The 14,740-nt window shown below is 43.8% G+C and overlaps 1 protein-coding gene across 12 annotated transcripts in view; it reads left to right on the forward strand.

The window, feature by feature from the left end:
- The window catches only part of PALM2AKAP2 (PALM2 and AKAP2 fusion), a 510,283-nt gene that overhangs the window by 465,601 nt on the left and 29,942 nt on the right, over positions 1-14,740 (forward strand). For all 12 annotated transcript variants that reach the window (XM_017503361.2, XM_017503359.2, XM_037729537.1 and 9 more), the window contains one exon: positions 7,271-9,680. In XM_017503361.2, the coding sequence (XP_017358850.1) occupies positions 7,271-9,680 (2,410 nt within the window). The remainder of the gene's footprint in view (positions 1-7,270; positions 9,681-14,740) is intronic.

Raw genomic sequence — 14,740 nt, forward strand, 5'->3', positions numbered from 1 at the left:
TTGTTTTATAGCCATGCCTCTCTGTTCCTAGGCCAAGAGTGAGTTTGTATTTTTGGTGGAACTTAAAAATAACTGGATTAAAGGATCGGGTCACCTATTATCTAGAGAAAAGCATTTCTAATTTAAATGTCATGGCTTTAGTGGGAAGTAATCTGGGTTATTCAGAGCGGAGAAACCTGGTTGTGCAGCCTGATGTTTGAGTAATTTGGGTCACACTTTGCAATTAGGCTAGGTGCCTGGGAGGTCAAGGCGGGTGAGGGACACTGTCGAGCTTGGACAGCCTGAGGATGGTGGGGCAGAGGGGACCTTGTGAACACAAGCATTGTCCTTGTGGTGAAGGACATCTTCCTGCTGTCCGCATGGGCTCAGGCAGACCTGCTAAGGAAAATGCACTTCCTTAAAGTTATTTCTGTTCATGACATGCCTAGCTGCAGGCCCAGGTGCCCTGGGCAGAAAGAACACATGACTGTCTCTGCCCAGTGGGGCAGGGATCAGGGCCCTGCTGTTGTGTTTTCTGTGCAAATGTAAACAGGCTTCTAGAATCTCACTTGTGGTGTTGGTGAGGAGCTGCAGCCTTTTCCCACAGTGTCCATCGCAATGACGTGGACACGGGATCTTACCTCTGGCAAGTGGCCAGAGGAAACAGATCTCCTTCAGAGACCAGCCCAGAGGATGAAACCCCCAGACTGTGCAAGAAGTCACATTTCTACTCTGACACGCAGAGCAACAGATGTGACTCCAGAGAGTTAACTCTCCAGGGAGTTCATCTGTTCCTGACCGAGACGGAATAAAGAAGGAGAAGGGATTATGGACTTTTAAAGCTAAATTGTCAGTCTCACCTAATCTGTAGACATTCAAACAAGCAAAAGATCAACCAAAAAGCCAAGCTAACTCTCTTTTGATCCATCCTCTCTTCTCACCATTTCCCATGTCATTTTAAAAGCCTCCTATTATTGAGAATCCATTTTAACATATCAGGATAGAATGAGAAGAACCCACCTTCAGTTCCTGGCTAGGGCACTTACTAGCCAGGTGATCTTGGGAAACACCCCACTATTTCTCTATACCTCTTAGTCTGAAGTTTTAAGACTGAAAATTCTTGCCTTTCCCACTTAACAGAGGGCCATGTTTTTGGCATCAGGTGACCGACGTCATGTACGTACTGTGAAATGATAAGCTATTAGACATGTGTTAGCCCCAAAATGGGGTTACCACACTTACAGCATGCCCACAGGACAGGCTTGTCAGGGCTGTCTCATTCACTCATACATTCACTTGGCTAGTTGAGTAGAGGAGATATCTCGGACCAGGTTCTGTTTTATCCAATGTGTGATCCCTCCTCTGCTTTCCATGTGACTGGAGCCCCAGGTCGGGGTGGTTCTTGGCTGCTCATTCTACTTACTGCATTTTAGGGCTTAACTTTTAAGGACATTTTATGAAATTACTCTCTCTGTTGCAGCTAGTTGTGTTTAGCTTCAACTAAAATTCATATGTAAGGATCTGGGGTTGGGGAAAGATTAGGGAGATTAGAGCCGCCGAAGGCTCTGACTTTGAGTCTTTCCTGAGCCTTTTTTCTTTAATCTTTTCTTGTTGATTTCTTTTCTTCTAAAAATCTCCTGTTCTTTTCCCAAAAGAAAATCAGTCTGCTGCCAGAAAGGATATAATACCGGTCATTTAAACCTCAGCGTAAAATGGCTTAATAATAGTAAACATTCGAATTAACTGTTTTATTAAAGTTTGCATAGTACTTTTAAGTACATTTTCTAACTTAGTTCTCAAGACAGATTTGGGAGATATTATTAGTCCTGCTTACGAAGGAGTTCTATTCTCAGCAGAATTCCATGATTGCAGTACAAAAGGTCTGGCAGCACTTTCATAGGTAGAATCAATAAGTGACCCCAGATTCTGGTCTTTGGACGCCAAACTCTGAATTACCACATTTTCTGCATTATTTAGGTAGAGACACAGGCCCCTGGGTTGTTAATTGAGCCACACTAATTTGCTTTGCAAAACTATTAAACATTTTTTGGAAAATAAAGGTGGCTTTAGTTGCAGCCTGACTACCAGGTTATATTAAACACAAGTCTCTTGAACCAAATTCTGGCACTCATACAGATATTTGTTAAATAAACATTTGTAAAAAAAATGGTTTGAAGAAATCTCAGCTCTCTAAGTTTCTAGATGCTCCAACCCCAGTTTGCATAAAGACAGATGTGGCAATTTTATGAAAACAGGATTCTGTTACCATTTAGTGGGTGTTAACCAAAGTCCCATGAACCAAAGGCTAGAAACGAGATTGTTTAGTTCTCAAACCTCCAACACCATCCCAAAGGGTGTATAAACCAAAGGGTTCACACTATTGACATAGCCTCTTTGTGAAAGGGTGAGGAAGATCTCTAATCCACAAATTTGACCACCACCAATTGCATGGATTTCTAACATTCATTATGCTAATTGACAAGCCACTAATTTGACTAATGAAAACCTATTTCTCACCTTAATTATGCCAATTAGCAAAGCTTCGGGGCTCCTTGGGAGTTAAAGGGAGCTAAGCACTGGAGGAAGGCACCTGCGGAGCGTGGGCTCTCTCATTAGATCCTAGATGACCATTCTTTGAGTGTATATTCCCAGTGAGGATGGTTGTCAGACCGTGGAATGTAATTTACGCTAATTTCAGAAGCACACAGCTGTATCATATTGTCCCTGACCAAGTATTTGAAAGTAAATGATAGACATCCTTACTAGCTGTTAACTATTCTAGGAATTCAGTGGGAAGGGCAGGTTTCTGTGTCCTGGTGTTAGGGCTCCACCTGTAGGGTGAGCTGGGTTGATCTAAAGAGTTCCCACCGCCCCTTTGCACCCTAGTTTTTCTCTGACCTTAGAAAACCCCGTTTAATGATTCTTTCCTATCCTCCTGTTTTTTGCACTGGGACATAGTTCATTTCAAAAAGGGCTTTCCTGTTGATTTCATGAATGTGCATCTTATCTGAATCCGGAATCACATTCACCTAATCTGAAGCATGGAGAAAGTTCTGGACCTTCTTATCTTCAAAGAGAGCAATAAGCATGTGTTGTTTAAACAAGACAGCATTTGAGGATACCAAACCCAGACTCCTGCCCAATCAGGATACGCTGGATTTCCAGCCCATTTCCATTTACCTGGTGTGGTTACCGATGGCTTTGATTACATCAGGCCATGCATGAAAGCAAATTCTTGCTGCTGACAGAACTCAGGAATTTGCTTTTTTGTTATCATTGTTGTCTAACTTTACAAAACTGCAGGACCTCTGGTGCATGATTGTGAATCAGTAATGCAGAGTTGTTTATCTCTTTGAATACTTTTATGACAATTAGAGGTTAAACTTGCTGCTCTCTGAGTAAATGGAATTGAGCGTCAGGAAGAATTTTCTGAATTTATGGAAAATGGGGGACTGGACGCCATGTAGCTCATAAGAAGGAGGGCCTCTTTCCTGCTTACACCCTCCAGTGTCTAGAGGTTTAAAAAATGTATTGGAAAGGAATCATCTCAAATTACACTGGAACCCCCAAATTTTGACATATAACAAGTAACTAGCCGTTTTTTTTTTTTTGTTTTTTTTTNTTTTTTTTTGAGATGGAGCTTCATTCTTGTTGACCAGGCTAGAGAGCAATGGTGTGATCTCTGCTCACTGCAACCTCCTCCTTCCAGGTTCAAGCAATTCTCCTGCCTTGGCCTCCCAAATAGCTGGGATTACAGGCATTTGCCACCTTGCCTGCCTAATTTTTTTATTTTTAGTAGAGATGGGGTTTCACCATATTGGCCAGGCTGGTCTTGAACTCCTGACCTTGGGTGATCTGCCTGCCTCAGCCTCCCAAAGTGCTGGGATTATAGGTGTGAGCCACCATGCCTGCCCTTTTTTTTTTTTTGACACAGAGTCTCACTTCCTCACCTAGGCTGGAATGTAGTGGCGCAATCTTGGCTCACTGCAACCTCCACTCTCTGGGTCCAAGCGAGTCTCAGGCCGAGTAGCTGGGATTACAGGTGTACACCACCATGTTGGCCAGGTCGGTCTCAAACTCCTGACTTCAAGTGATCTGCCCACCGTGGCCTCCCAAAGTGCTGAGATTACAGGCGTGAGCTACTGCTCCCTGCCAAGTAACTAGCATTTTAAAAAATCTCAGTTTGACTGATCATAGAAGACGTAACTACTTGTAACATAATTTCTGATTCAAAGATTATGGCAGTTTTGTAATTTTTTTTTTCAGACAATCGCAAAAGCATACTGTCAAATTGTCTTCTTAGAATTAAAAAATTCAGCACCAAAACAACTATTTCTAGTTCAAAAAGTCTGCCTTGGAAAGAGCTGATATAGTTATTGAGTTCTAAAAAGAAAACACGGAAAGGCATCTGCTCATTCATCATCGAACACTTGAAGTGTGAAATATTCAAGAGAAAGGGACAATGCTGACGTGAGAAGCCAAAAAGTGTTCTTGGGAAATGCTTTGGCGACAGGCCCCATCATCATTCCTACCTCTGTGATTAGCAACAAGAGACAAAGAGAGGCACGTTCTTCACTTGCCTGATTCAGACTAAGAAAACTCCAAAATAGACTTAGGGCTTTCTTGGAAGTACAGGAAACTCGATTATTTATTTATTTTTTTTAAGAGTATTGTCTACTGGAGCTTATTGTTGCTGCTAATTTCATTATAACCCTGCAGAATAAGCCCCCCCCCCATGTTTAATGAGTGGATTAATTAATTAAACTATAGAACTAATTATTTGCCTTTTAGTTTCCTTTATATTACGTTGCCCTCCTTCCTCTCCTTGAGTATTCTAAAGCATCTTGTGTTTCAGTAGAGCAATGTTTTCTAACCATATTTCCGTCCTACCAGCTTGCTACTGTCCCCGCTCGCCCCCCACCAAGCCAGAAAGGATAGAAGGAAAGCTCTGCTATTCTCATACAGAATATTAGCAGTGAATCATTGGCCAAAAGAAGACAGGGGGTAAGGGTGCCATAGGTTATCTGACTCATCTTAGCATTGCTGCGAGTCTCTCTTTGTTTCTCTTCTTAATCCAACAATAACTTTCCATGAAGTGGGCTAATTTTGGCCTACGTTTACTTGAAATTGAGTGGCAGCCAGTAAATTTCAACATTCAAATTTTCTGTAATTCTTAATGATAATGTGAGTAGAAGTTACTGACAATGCCTTATTCAAAAAAACGTTTAGTTAATAGTTTTAAAATGGCTGGCCATGCAGGATGGCTCACACCTGTAATCCCAGCACCTTGAGTCCAGGAGTTTGAGACCAGCCTGGGCAACATAGCAAGACTCTATCTCTACCAAAAAGTTTAAAAATTAGCCAGGCATGGTGGCATCCACCTGTAGTCCTAAGGGAGACTGAGGCAGAAGGATCCCATGAGCTTAGGAGTTCAAGGCTGCAGTGAGCTATGATCACATCACTGTACTCCAGCCTAGGCAACAGAGCAAGATCCTGTCTCTTAAAAAAAAAAAAAAAAAAAGACAGTGTCAGCAAAAACTACTATTTAATGATGGTCAAAAATAAAAATAAAGACAATAGCAATTATAAATATTAATTGTGTTAAGTATCACTCTTTAACAAAGACCAGATCAGAATTGGAAGAAAATCAGAGAACAGAAGATGTTGACAAAAGAGGAATATTCATTATTTGTGCCTGTTAATGAAGAAGGCATATACATTGTTTGAATAATTTAAGTCTGAAAGGGAATGTGGAAAATGAAGAATGAAGGAAACCCCCCAGGTCATGGATAGAGGGGAAAGTTTTTCAACATTCTGGCAGCAAGGTAGAGCACTTATGATGAACTCCCGTGTTTTCTTAGGTCTCAAGAACAAATCCATAATTATCCACTTTTTTGGGAAGAATTTTGAAATAGATTTCCTAAGAATCATCCTAAGGTGGTGTTTTAATATTCTAAGCATTTAAAATGGTTGAAACCTTGGATAAATGAAACTTACATCTTCTTGCAATTTTGCATTGTCCCATGTCAATAATACCAGGCACATGATAAACTTGAGATGAGGAAACACAGCCGACCTAGGTGCTAGTAAAGTCCTTGAGGGTAACTCAAGTTTATACTTTACTGGAATTCTTTGAGATAAGCCGGAGTCCTTCGAGATGAAAAAGAAAATCATCTTATAATTTGAACATTAATGTTTCTAATGTCAAGTAACAAAATTACATAGGCTAGATAACTAGTAGAAAAATAGGATGGATTGGCTGGGTGTGGTGGCTCATGTGTGTAATCCTAGCATTTTAGGAGGCTGAGGCGGGCAGACTGCTTGAGTACAGGAGTTCAAGACCAGCCTGGGTGACATGGAGAAACCCTGTCTCTACCAAATATGTATATATATCAGCCAGCGATGATGGCACACATTGGTAGTCCTGGGAAGCAGAGGTTGCAGTGAGCCAAGATGGCACCATTGCACTCCAGCCTGGGCCACAGAGCAAGACCCTAAAAAAAAAAAAAAAAAAAAAGAAAACCTCCTTCCTTAAAGATGTGATGGATTTTAAAACATTAAGAAGATGGGTTTTCTTATTGAATCACAAACTGAAGATATCACATATAAAGTAGTTAATACACTGTAGGAGAAGTACCATTGGCCATTAGTTTTTCAAAGCAATGCTGACTCCATAACTAAGGAGTATTACTTTGATGCAATCCCAGAAAACAGAGCTGTGCAGTCAGTGGCTTTGGTGATAGTGTTTACAAGGCACGTGGTCAATTACAGCCACGGCAGTGGGGCACTGTAGCCTGTGTGCTGCCATTAAAGGGATCTACTATTTTCTAGTATTTCATTCTGGAAAGATTTTCCAAAAAGTTGCTTGTCTCCAGAATAACTGCATTATATCTGGCCGAGAGTCATATGTTTTAAAGGTCTGTTCATACAAAAGGACTTTCTTTTTGTAATCCTATTAATAGTCCTATTACATAGCCTGCAATCATTTGCGACAACATACTTGGGAAGACTCTGGTACAATGATGATGATGTCATCTCTTCCGCCTTAGTAGATAAAATTTAAAAATGGTGCTAGCATGTAAACAAAACGGAATCTGTAAATTAGAGAGGGTTGGGTACCCGTTACTATAAGAAAATGAACATTTAAGGGATTATTAGGAAATTTCTATTCAAAAGAATTTGTCACTGTGGTTTCTGTTTTCCTTCCTGTTATGAGTCAGTTTGTCAGCATTCGTGTTCGTAAGAGATGCAGTATTTAACCCTGACTTTTGTTTTCTTTTTTTTATTCCAGAAGCCTCCCCAGCTTTCCGAGGATGATATCCGGCTAAAAAGTGAGGGGGACAACTATAGTGCCAACCTCCCGGAGCCTGCTACCAGTTCTCTTTCCCCAGATCACAAAAACATGGAAATTGAGGTGTCTGTTGCAGAATGTAAAAGTGTTCCTGGAATCACCTCTACTCCACATCCCATGGACCACCCCTCCCCTTTCTATTCACCCCCCCATAATGGCCTCCTCACTGATCACCATGAATCCCTGGATAATGACGTCGCCAGAGAGATCCGCTATCTAGATGAGGTGCTGGAGGCCAACTGCTGTGATTCTGCTGTGGACGGAACGTATAATGGAACATCTTCCCCAGAGCCTGGTGCAGTGGTCCTGGTGGGCAGCCTAAGCCCCCCAGTGCACGAGACCACCCAGCCAGAACCTATTGAGAGAACAGCTAGCCGGCAGGCACTTCCTCACATCGAGCTCAGTAATAGCAGCCCGGACCCCATGGCAGAGGCAGAAGGAGCAAACGGCCATTCCCCGGGCCAGCCTAGAGATGCGCTGGGGGATGGCCTGCAGGCGCCTGTCAGCCCCAGCTCCTCAACTAGCTCCCGGTGTTCTTCCCGAGATGGAGAGTTCACGCTCACCACGCTGAAGAAGGAGGCCAAGTTTGAGCTGCGTGCCTTCCATGAGGACAAGAAGCCCTCCAAGCTCTTTGAGGATGATGAGCGTGAGAAGGAGCAATACTGCATCAGAAAAGTGAGGCCTTCTGAAGAGATGCTGGAGCTGGAGAAGGAGAGGAGGGAGCTCATTCGCAGCCAGGCTGTGAAGAAGAATCCTGGCATTGCAGCAAAATGGTGGAATCCCCCGCAGGAAAAAACCATCGAGGAGCAGCTGGACGAGGAACATCTGGAGTCGCACAAAAAGTACAAGGAGCGCAAGGAGAGAAGGGCGCAGCAGGAACAGCTGCTGCTGCAGCAGCAGTTACAGCAGCAGCAGCAGCCCCCATCGCAGCTCTGCACAGCCCCTGACTCTTCTCATGAACGTACAAGCATGATTGACAAAGCAAAGGAGGACATTGTCACAGAGCAGATAGATTTCTCTGCTGCTCGCAAACAATTCCAGCTGATGGAGAATTCCAGGCAAGCTGTGGCCAAGGGCCAGAGTACACCCAGGCTGTTCTCCATCAAGCCTTTCTACAGGCCTCTGGGATCAATCAACTCAGATAAGCCACTGATTAACTCGAGACCACCTTCTGTTGGGGGACCTCCAGAAGACAGTGGTGCCTCAGCCGCCAAGGGGCAGAAATCGCCTGGTACCCTGGAGACCTCATCAGCAGCAGCAAGCCAGGGCAGCACAGCCCCTCAGGGGAAGGAAGGGCCCTACAGCGAGCCTTCTAAACGTGGGCCCTTATCTAAACTGTGGGCAGAGGATGGAGAATTTACGAGTGCCCGGGCCGTCCTCACCGTGGTCAAGGATGATGACCATGGGATTTTGGATCAGTTCTCAAAATCCGTCAATGTCTCCTTGACCCAAGAGGAGCTTGACTCTGGTCTGGATGAGCTGTCAGTGAGGTCTCAGGATACCACCGTCCTGGAGACTCTATCCAATGATTTCAGCATGGACAACATCAGTGACAGCGGGGCCTCAAATGAGACAACCAATGCCCTCCAGGAAAATTCACTGGCCGATTTTTCTCTGCCTCAGACGCCACAAACTGACAACCCCTCAGAGAGCCGAGGAGAAGGCGCCTCCAAGTCATTTAGTGATCATGGTTTCTATTCCCCTTCCTCCACGCTGAGGGACTCTCCGTCGGTTGATGATCCCTTGGAGTATCAGGCTGGCCTCCTGGTACAGAATGCCATTCAACAAGCCATAGCTGAGCAGGTGGATAAAGCTGCGTCCAAAACCAGCAGGGATGGAGCAGAGCCACAGGGACCTGAAGCGACTGTAGAGGAAGCTGAAGCCGGGGATTTCAGCTCAGAGAAGCCTCAGAGCATGTTTGAGCCACCTCAGGTGTCTTCTCCTGTTCAAGAGAAAAGGGATGTCTTGCCAAAGATTCTGCCTGCTGAAGACAGGGTGCTCAGGGAAAGGGGGCCCCCCCAGCCACTGCCAGCTGTGCAGCCTAGTGGCCCGATTAACATGGAGGAGACCAGGCCCGAAGGAAGCTATTTCAGCAAGTACTCGGAGGCTGCTGAGCTGAGAAGTACAGCCTCCCTCCTGGCCACTCAAGAATCCGACGTGATGGTTGGGCCCTTCAAACTGAGGTCCAGGAAACAGCGGACTTTGTCCATGATCGAAGAAGAGATCCGAGCAGCTCAGGAAAGGGAAGAGGAGCTGAAGAGGCAGAGACAAGTCTTGCAGAGTGCACAGAGCCCCAGGACAAAGAACGCCCCATCGCTGCCCTCCAGAACATGCTACAAAACTGCCCCAGGTAAGTGAGGTGCCTCACACCAGAGTCAGCTGTCTGTCGTTGTTGATTTTAGCTCATGGGTTTCCATGTGGAGCCTCCTCTGTGTGTGTCTGAAATAAGTGCTGGGGGGACACTGGCACGAGAATTCCAACTTACAGGGACGTGCAACAAAAGTGTGAGTGTCCTCTAGAAGAACGCGGAGCTTGGATGGAGTTTGCCACTTTTCAGAGGATGCCATAGCTCTTTTTTGTTGTTGTTGTTCTGCTTTGGCCTTGGTTTATTACAGAGAATTTGTCCTCTTTTATTTGAAAGCCTGCCTCTTGTCTGAGAGAGAGGCTGATTGTGGCAGACAACCAGCGTGGACCCATGTGTGAACTATGTTGGAATCAGTTAGCTTGATCCTCAGTGTCTGCAGTTAAATCGAAGCCATCTGATTTGGGAGATGTCCTGTACTAACTCACCCCTCTGAATGCTGGTTCCCTTCCCAGCAATGATAGTCATGGCTTGGCATTGCAGACTGACACATGCAAAATATTTTTGTTCATCTTCTGTGTGACTGGGTTTTTCTTCCAAAGTCACCACAAAGCAACAACTACTTTGGAATCAGGGGTGGGCTCATCTATTCTCGTCATATGACCCATTTGGACAAGTTGAATTACCGTCTGCAAAGGCAGGTCCTTAATTCCTTCATATTGCCTGAGTGGTCCCTTTTGCAAACACTTTGTGTAGGTGTAGATGGTTGATGTTAATTCAAGTAGTAATTATTGTTGCTACCGTATGGATAATAATATGACCAATAGTTTTTATTTCCCATGTGGATTTGATGGCAATCAGGGATCCACACATCTTCAACTATAGAAAATGCTGCTCAAAATGTGGTCTAAGCTAGTCCAGGAATCATTTGCTACTGGTTCTTTCTAAGATAAGTTCTGATGTTGAGAGTAGGCATTTGAAAACTCGTATTGCTTCATAATAGACTGGTGGGGAAAACCTGATGCTTTACCGGAGAAAATTTAAGAATTATTACCCTAAAGTGTAATTGTTGACATTTGACTTGGTCCATCCAGATATTAATCTTATCTTGACACTTAGCTTCTATCAAATCTACAATGACACAACGTGACTTTTCTCATTAACTTTTTAAATTTTGAAAGAATCTCCAACCTAAAGAAAAGTTCCCAAGTACAGTACAAATGTTTTTCTATTTTGAATCATTTGAGAGTAAATTGCCAACATGATGCCCCATCTCCTTCAGTTTTGTAGACTGCTCCTCGGTGTGGGTCTCTGATGCTTTCACTTGATTATTTTCAGGTTGTGCATCTTTGCTAGGACCAAATTGATGCTGTGTTCTCACTGTATCCAAACAGATAGCATGTGGTATTAGTTCGTCCCATTGTGGTGACAGGTGCCAACTCTGATCACTTAATATTGATTATGATCACTCCATTGAGGGAGTATCTGCCAGGACTCTGCATAGTAAAGTTTTTTCTTTTGTAATTAATTCATATTTTGTAGGGCAATACTTTGGTATTACGTAATTTTCACTCCATTCCTCATCAAACTTTATGTCGGTATGATCTCATGGATTCCTATGATATTCAATGGATTATAATCCATTTCTTTTATGATTTTTATCCTCAACTTGTTCAGATACAGCTCACAGGATCCCTTTCTGGCTAACTTATGTGACCTTTGGAGATGTCCTCATTATCCTCTGAGTGCTTCCTCAATTTCTGGCATCACAAAATATTCCAGTTTCATCTTATACTTTCCCAACCCCGAAATCAGTTGTGTCTCCAAAGAGCACTAGTTTCTGACGATGGTATTTAGAAAAAAAGATCTGGGTGCTAGATGTGCTCATTGTTACTGAATTGTGGCTGGTCCTAGGCACTCTCAATGGACAGAGTTAGAAATTATACACATCTCTGGGCTGGGCACAGTGGCTCACACCTGTAATCCCAACACTTTGGGAGGCTGAGGTGGGCAGATCACGAGGTAAAGAGATCAAGACCATCCTGGCCAACATAGTGAAACCCTATCTCTACTAAAAATACAAAAATTAGCTGGGTGTGGTGGCGCATGCCTATAGTCTCAGCTACTTGGGAGGCTGAGGCAGGAGAATGGCTTGAACTTGAGAGGCAGTGGTTGTAGTAAGCCAAGATCGTGCCACTGCACTACAGCCTGGCAACAGAGTGAGACTGTCAAACGAGAGAGAGAGAGAGAGAGGGGACAGAAGGGAGGGAGGGAGGGAAAGAAATGATACACATGTCTCTTGAAAACCATGAGTTCACCCTGATACCTTTTAGTTCTAATTTAATAAAAGGGCCATTCATACTTTCTCCCTTTCTATATTTGTAACCACCTTCCTGACAACAAGAGACTTAGTTTTTATTATCTGTAATATGTTTGTTATTTAACCAGCCCTCCTCCCACCACACTCCAGTATAACCAGTCTCCTGTTTTCCTCACCAAACTTGGGCTCTGACATCATTTTCTGGGTGGCCACTGCCAGCCCCCATCACCAACACCCTCCCTACCCTACCTGGGCTCCAGCCCCACAGCAGGTACCGTCTTGCTCAGCCTGGCCTACTGACTTGTGCAATGAATTGTTTGGGAAGGAAAGGAAAGGGAGGAAGAAGAGGAAGAGTGCAGTGACTTTCTTAATATATGCCATCGCATTGGTGATAAAATTTCAACAAATAAATATTGGTGGGGGCACAGACATTCAGACCATAACAGTGGGTATTTTCAGGATTCTCTGACTATCTCTTAATTGAACACCTCACCATATTACCCCCAACTTTATTTCTAGCACATAAACAATTGTCTAACGTAAAGACATTTCAATCCTCTTTTCTGATTCCCCCACTGGCTGTTGTTCGTCAGGCTTCCCCACCAGGACCAAGGTTGCCTTCAACAAGTCAGCATCCTAAGGCTTGCCACTGGCAACCCAGTATCAGCCTCCCCAGCACTTTCCTCTGTGCTAATACTGATCTCTTCTCCCATATCCCATCCCCGTAGGATTGATTTCTGGTTCCTACAGGGGGATGGTAATTCATCCGTGGAAGTCTGTGCTCTGCTCCAGTCTTGATGTCGTATTGAGTACAGTCATGATAATGTGCATACATGTCATTCCTTCATGTTTATCTCTGGAACATTTAAAGCTGGCCCCCTGGGCCTCCCAGAATTACAACATGAGTTGAAAGAAACTGAACGTAAAACACAATTTTCTTCCTGTGCGTGCCTGGAGATCTTTGGAGTATTGCTTGGCCGGCCAACCTCCAAGTTCATGATCAGGGAGAAGGCTGACACATGACTCTGAGCAGCCCAACTAGACAATTCATGGCCAGGGTCAGAACTGCTGGACCCGACGGTTTTGTGAATGGAGATATTACCTAGTTCCTATGGCACATTTCACATTTCATGCCAGAAGAAGTGACTCCGCTAGTTTGTTGTGTGACTTACACTGATGATGCGGTACTAGGTGATGAAAAATATAATTTTTAACTTCTCTGACAGAAATCGTGCTGGTGGCATGCTGGAATCCTAAAATCTTAAAGCAAATAAAATCCACTGAGAGCCAAGATGTGGTAAGGAAGGAGAAATCTTCTAATTCTTTCCATAGAAAAGTTGTCTAGACAGAAACTCCATCCCCGAGGTGTGGAAATAATACTATTTTGCTTTTAGTGGTTTTCTTTTTTTTGAGACAGAGTTTTGCTCTTGTTGCCCAGGCTCTGTTTTGAAAGGATATAGTCATTGTTAATGACCATGTATTTGGAAATTATCTTCTTGGTTCCTAGTTGACTTTTTTTTTTGTTTTTGGGGTTGGGAGTGGAGATGAAGTCTTGCTCTGTCACCCAGGCTGGAGTGCCATGGCACGAACTTGGCTCACTGCAACCTCCACCTCCCAGGTTCAAATGATTCTCCTGCCTCAGCCTCCTGAGTAGCTGAGATTACAGGCACCCACCACCATACCCAGCAATTTTTTTTTTTTTGTATTTTTAGTAGAGACAGGGTTTCATCATATTGGCCAGGCTGGTCTCCAACTCCTAACTTCAGGTGATCCACTCACCTCGGCCTCCCAAAATGCTAGGATTACAGGTGTGAGCCACTGCATTCAGCTCTTATTTGACTTTTAAAGGAAAAAGCTCCACTTAAATAGAATTTGTGTGACATTTGTTTATACAGAGGTGAACAAAATGTACAGTCCCTGCTCTCAGGGAACTTAATGGTTCAGTAAGAAAAACCACATTAAACAAATGAGGTGATTTTCTGACAGAGAAGCACAGAGACCAGTATGAGCACAAAACAAAGAAGACCATATCATTTAGAGGATAAAGAAAGCCTTCCTTCCTTAGGAAATTCTTGTCTAAGCTGAGAACTGAAGGAATAAAGTTGGGCTCAGGGTGTAGTGGAGAAGGAAGGGCACCTAAGAGAGGCTCACAAGGAATAGAGAACTTGGCACCTTTGAGGTATTTAAATAAGGCCAGAGTAACTTAAAGGTTAAGAGATTTGAAACAAAACAGAAATTGATTTGGAGCCAGACAACCAAGCGCTCTATCAATCATGTTAAGGGTTTTAGACTTTAGAGTTTATCCTATGGTCCGTGAGAAGACACTGAGTTTTTAAAGGAGTAATTATCTTTACGCAACCCCAAGCTGTCCTGCCTTCACTGTAAGTTGATGGACTAAATGTCTTCCTGTTGTAATGAATCCATTTCACAGGCTTGGATTGAGCTCTTCCTGCTTACAAGCACTTCTGAAGGCAGGTGCCATCTTGTGAATACCCTGTATGTTATGTGTGAGGCCATGCTTCCAATAGTGTGTGCATGTGTGCCCTCTGCTGATGGCACTTAGAGACTAACGGAAGAAGGCCAGAGGTGCTGTCTCATGCCTGTAATCCCAGCACTTTGGGAGGTGGAGGCAAGAGGATTGCTTGAGCCCAGGAGTTTGACACCAGTCTGGGCAACATAGCAAAACCCCATCTCAAAAAAAAAAAAAAAATTAGCCGAGTGTGGTGTTACATGCCTGTAGTCTCAGCTACTTGGGAAGCTGAGGCAGGAAGGTCACTTGAGCCCAGGT

Source organism: Cebus imitator, unplaced genomic scaffold, assembly GCF_001604975.1.
Source record: "Cebus imitator isolate Cc_AM_T3 unplaced genomic scaffold, Cebus_imitator-1.0 Scaffold310, whole genome shotgun sequence".
NCBI lineage: Eukaryota > Metazoa > Chordata > Mammalia > Primates > Cebidae > Cebus > Cebus imitator.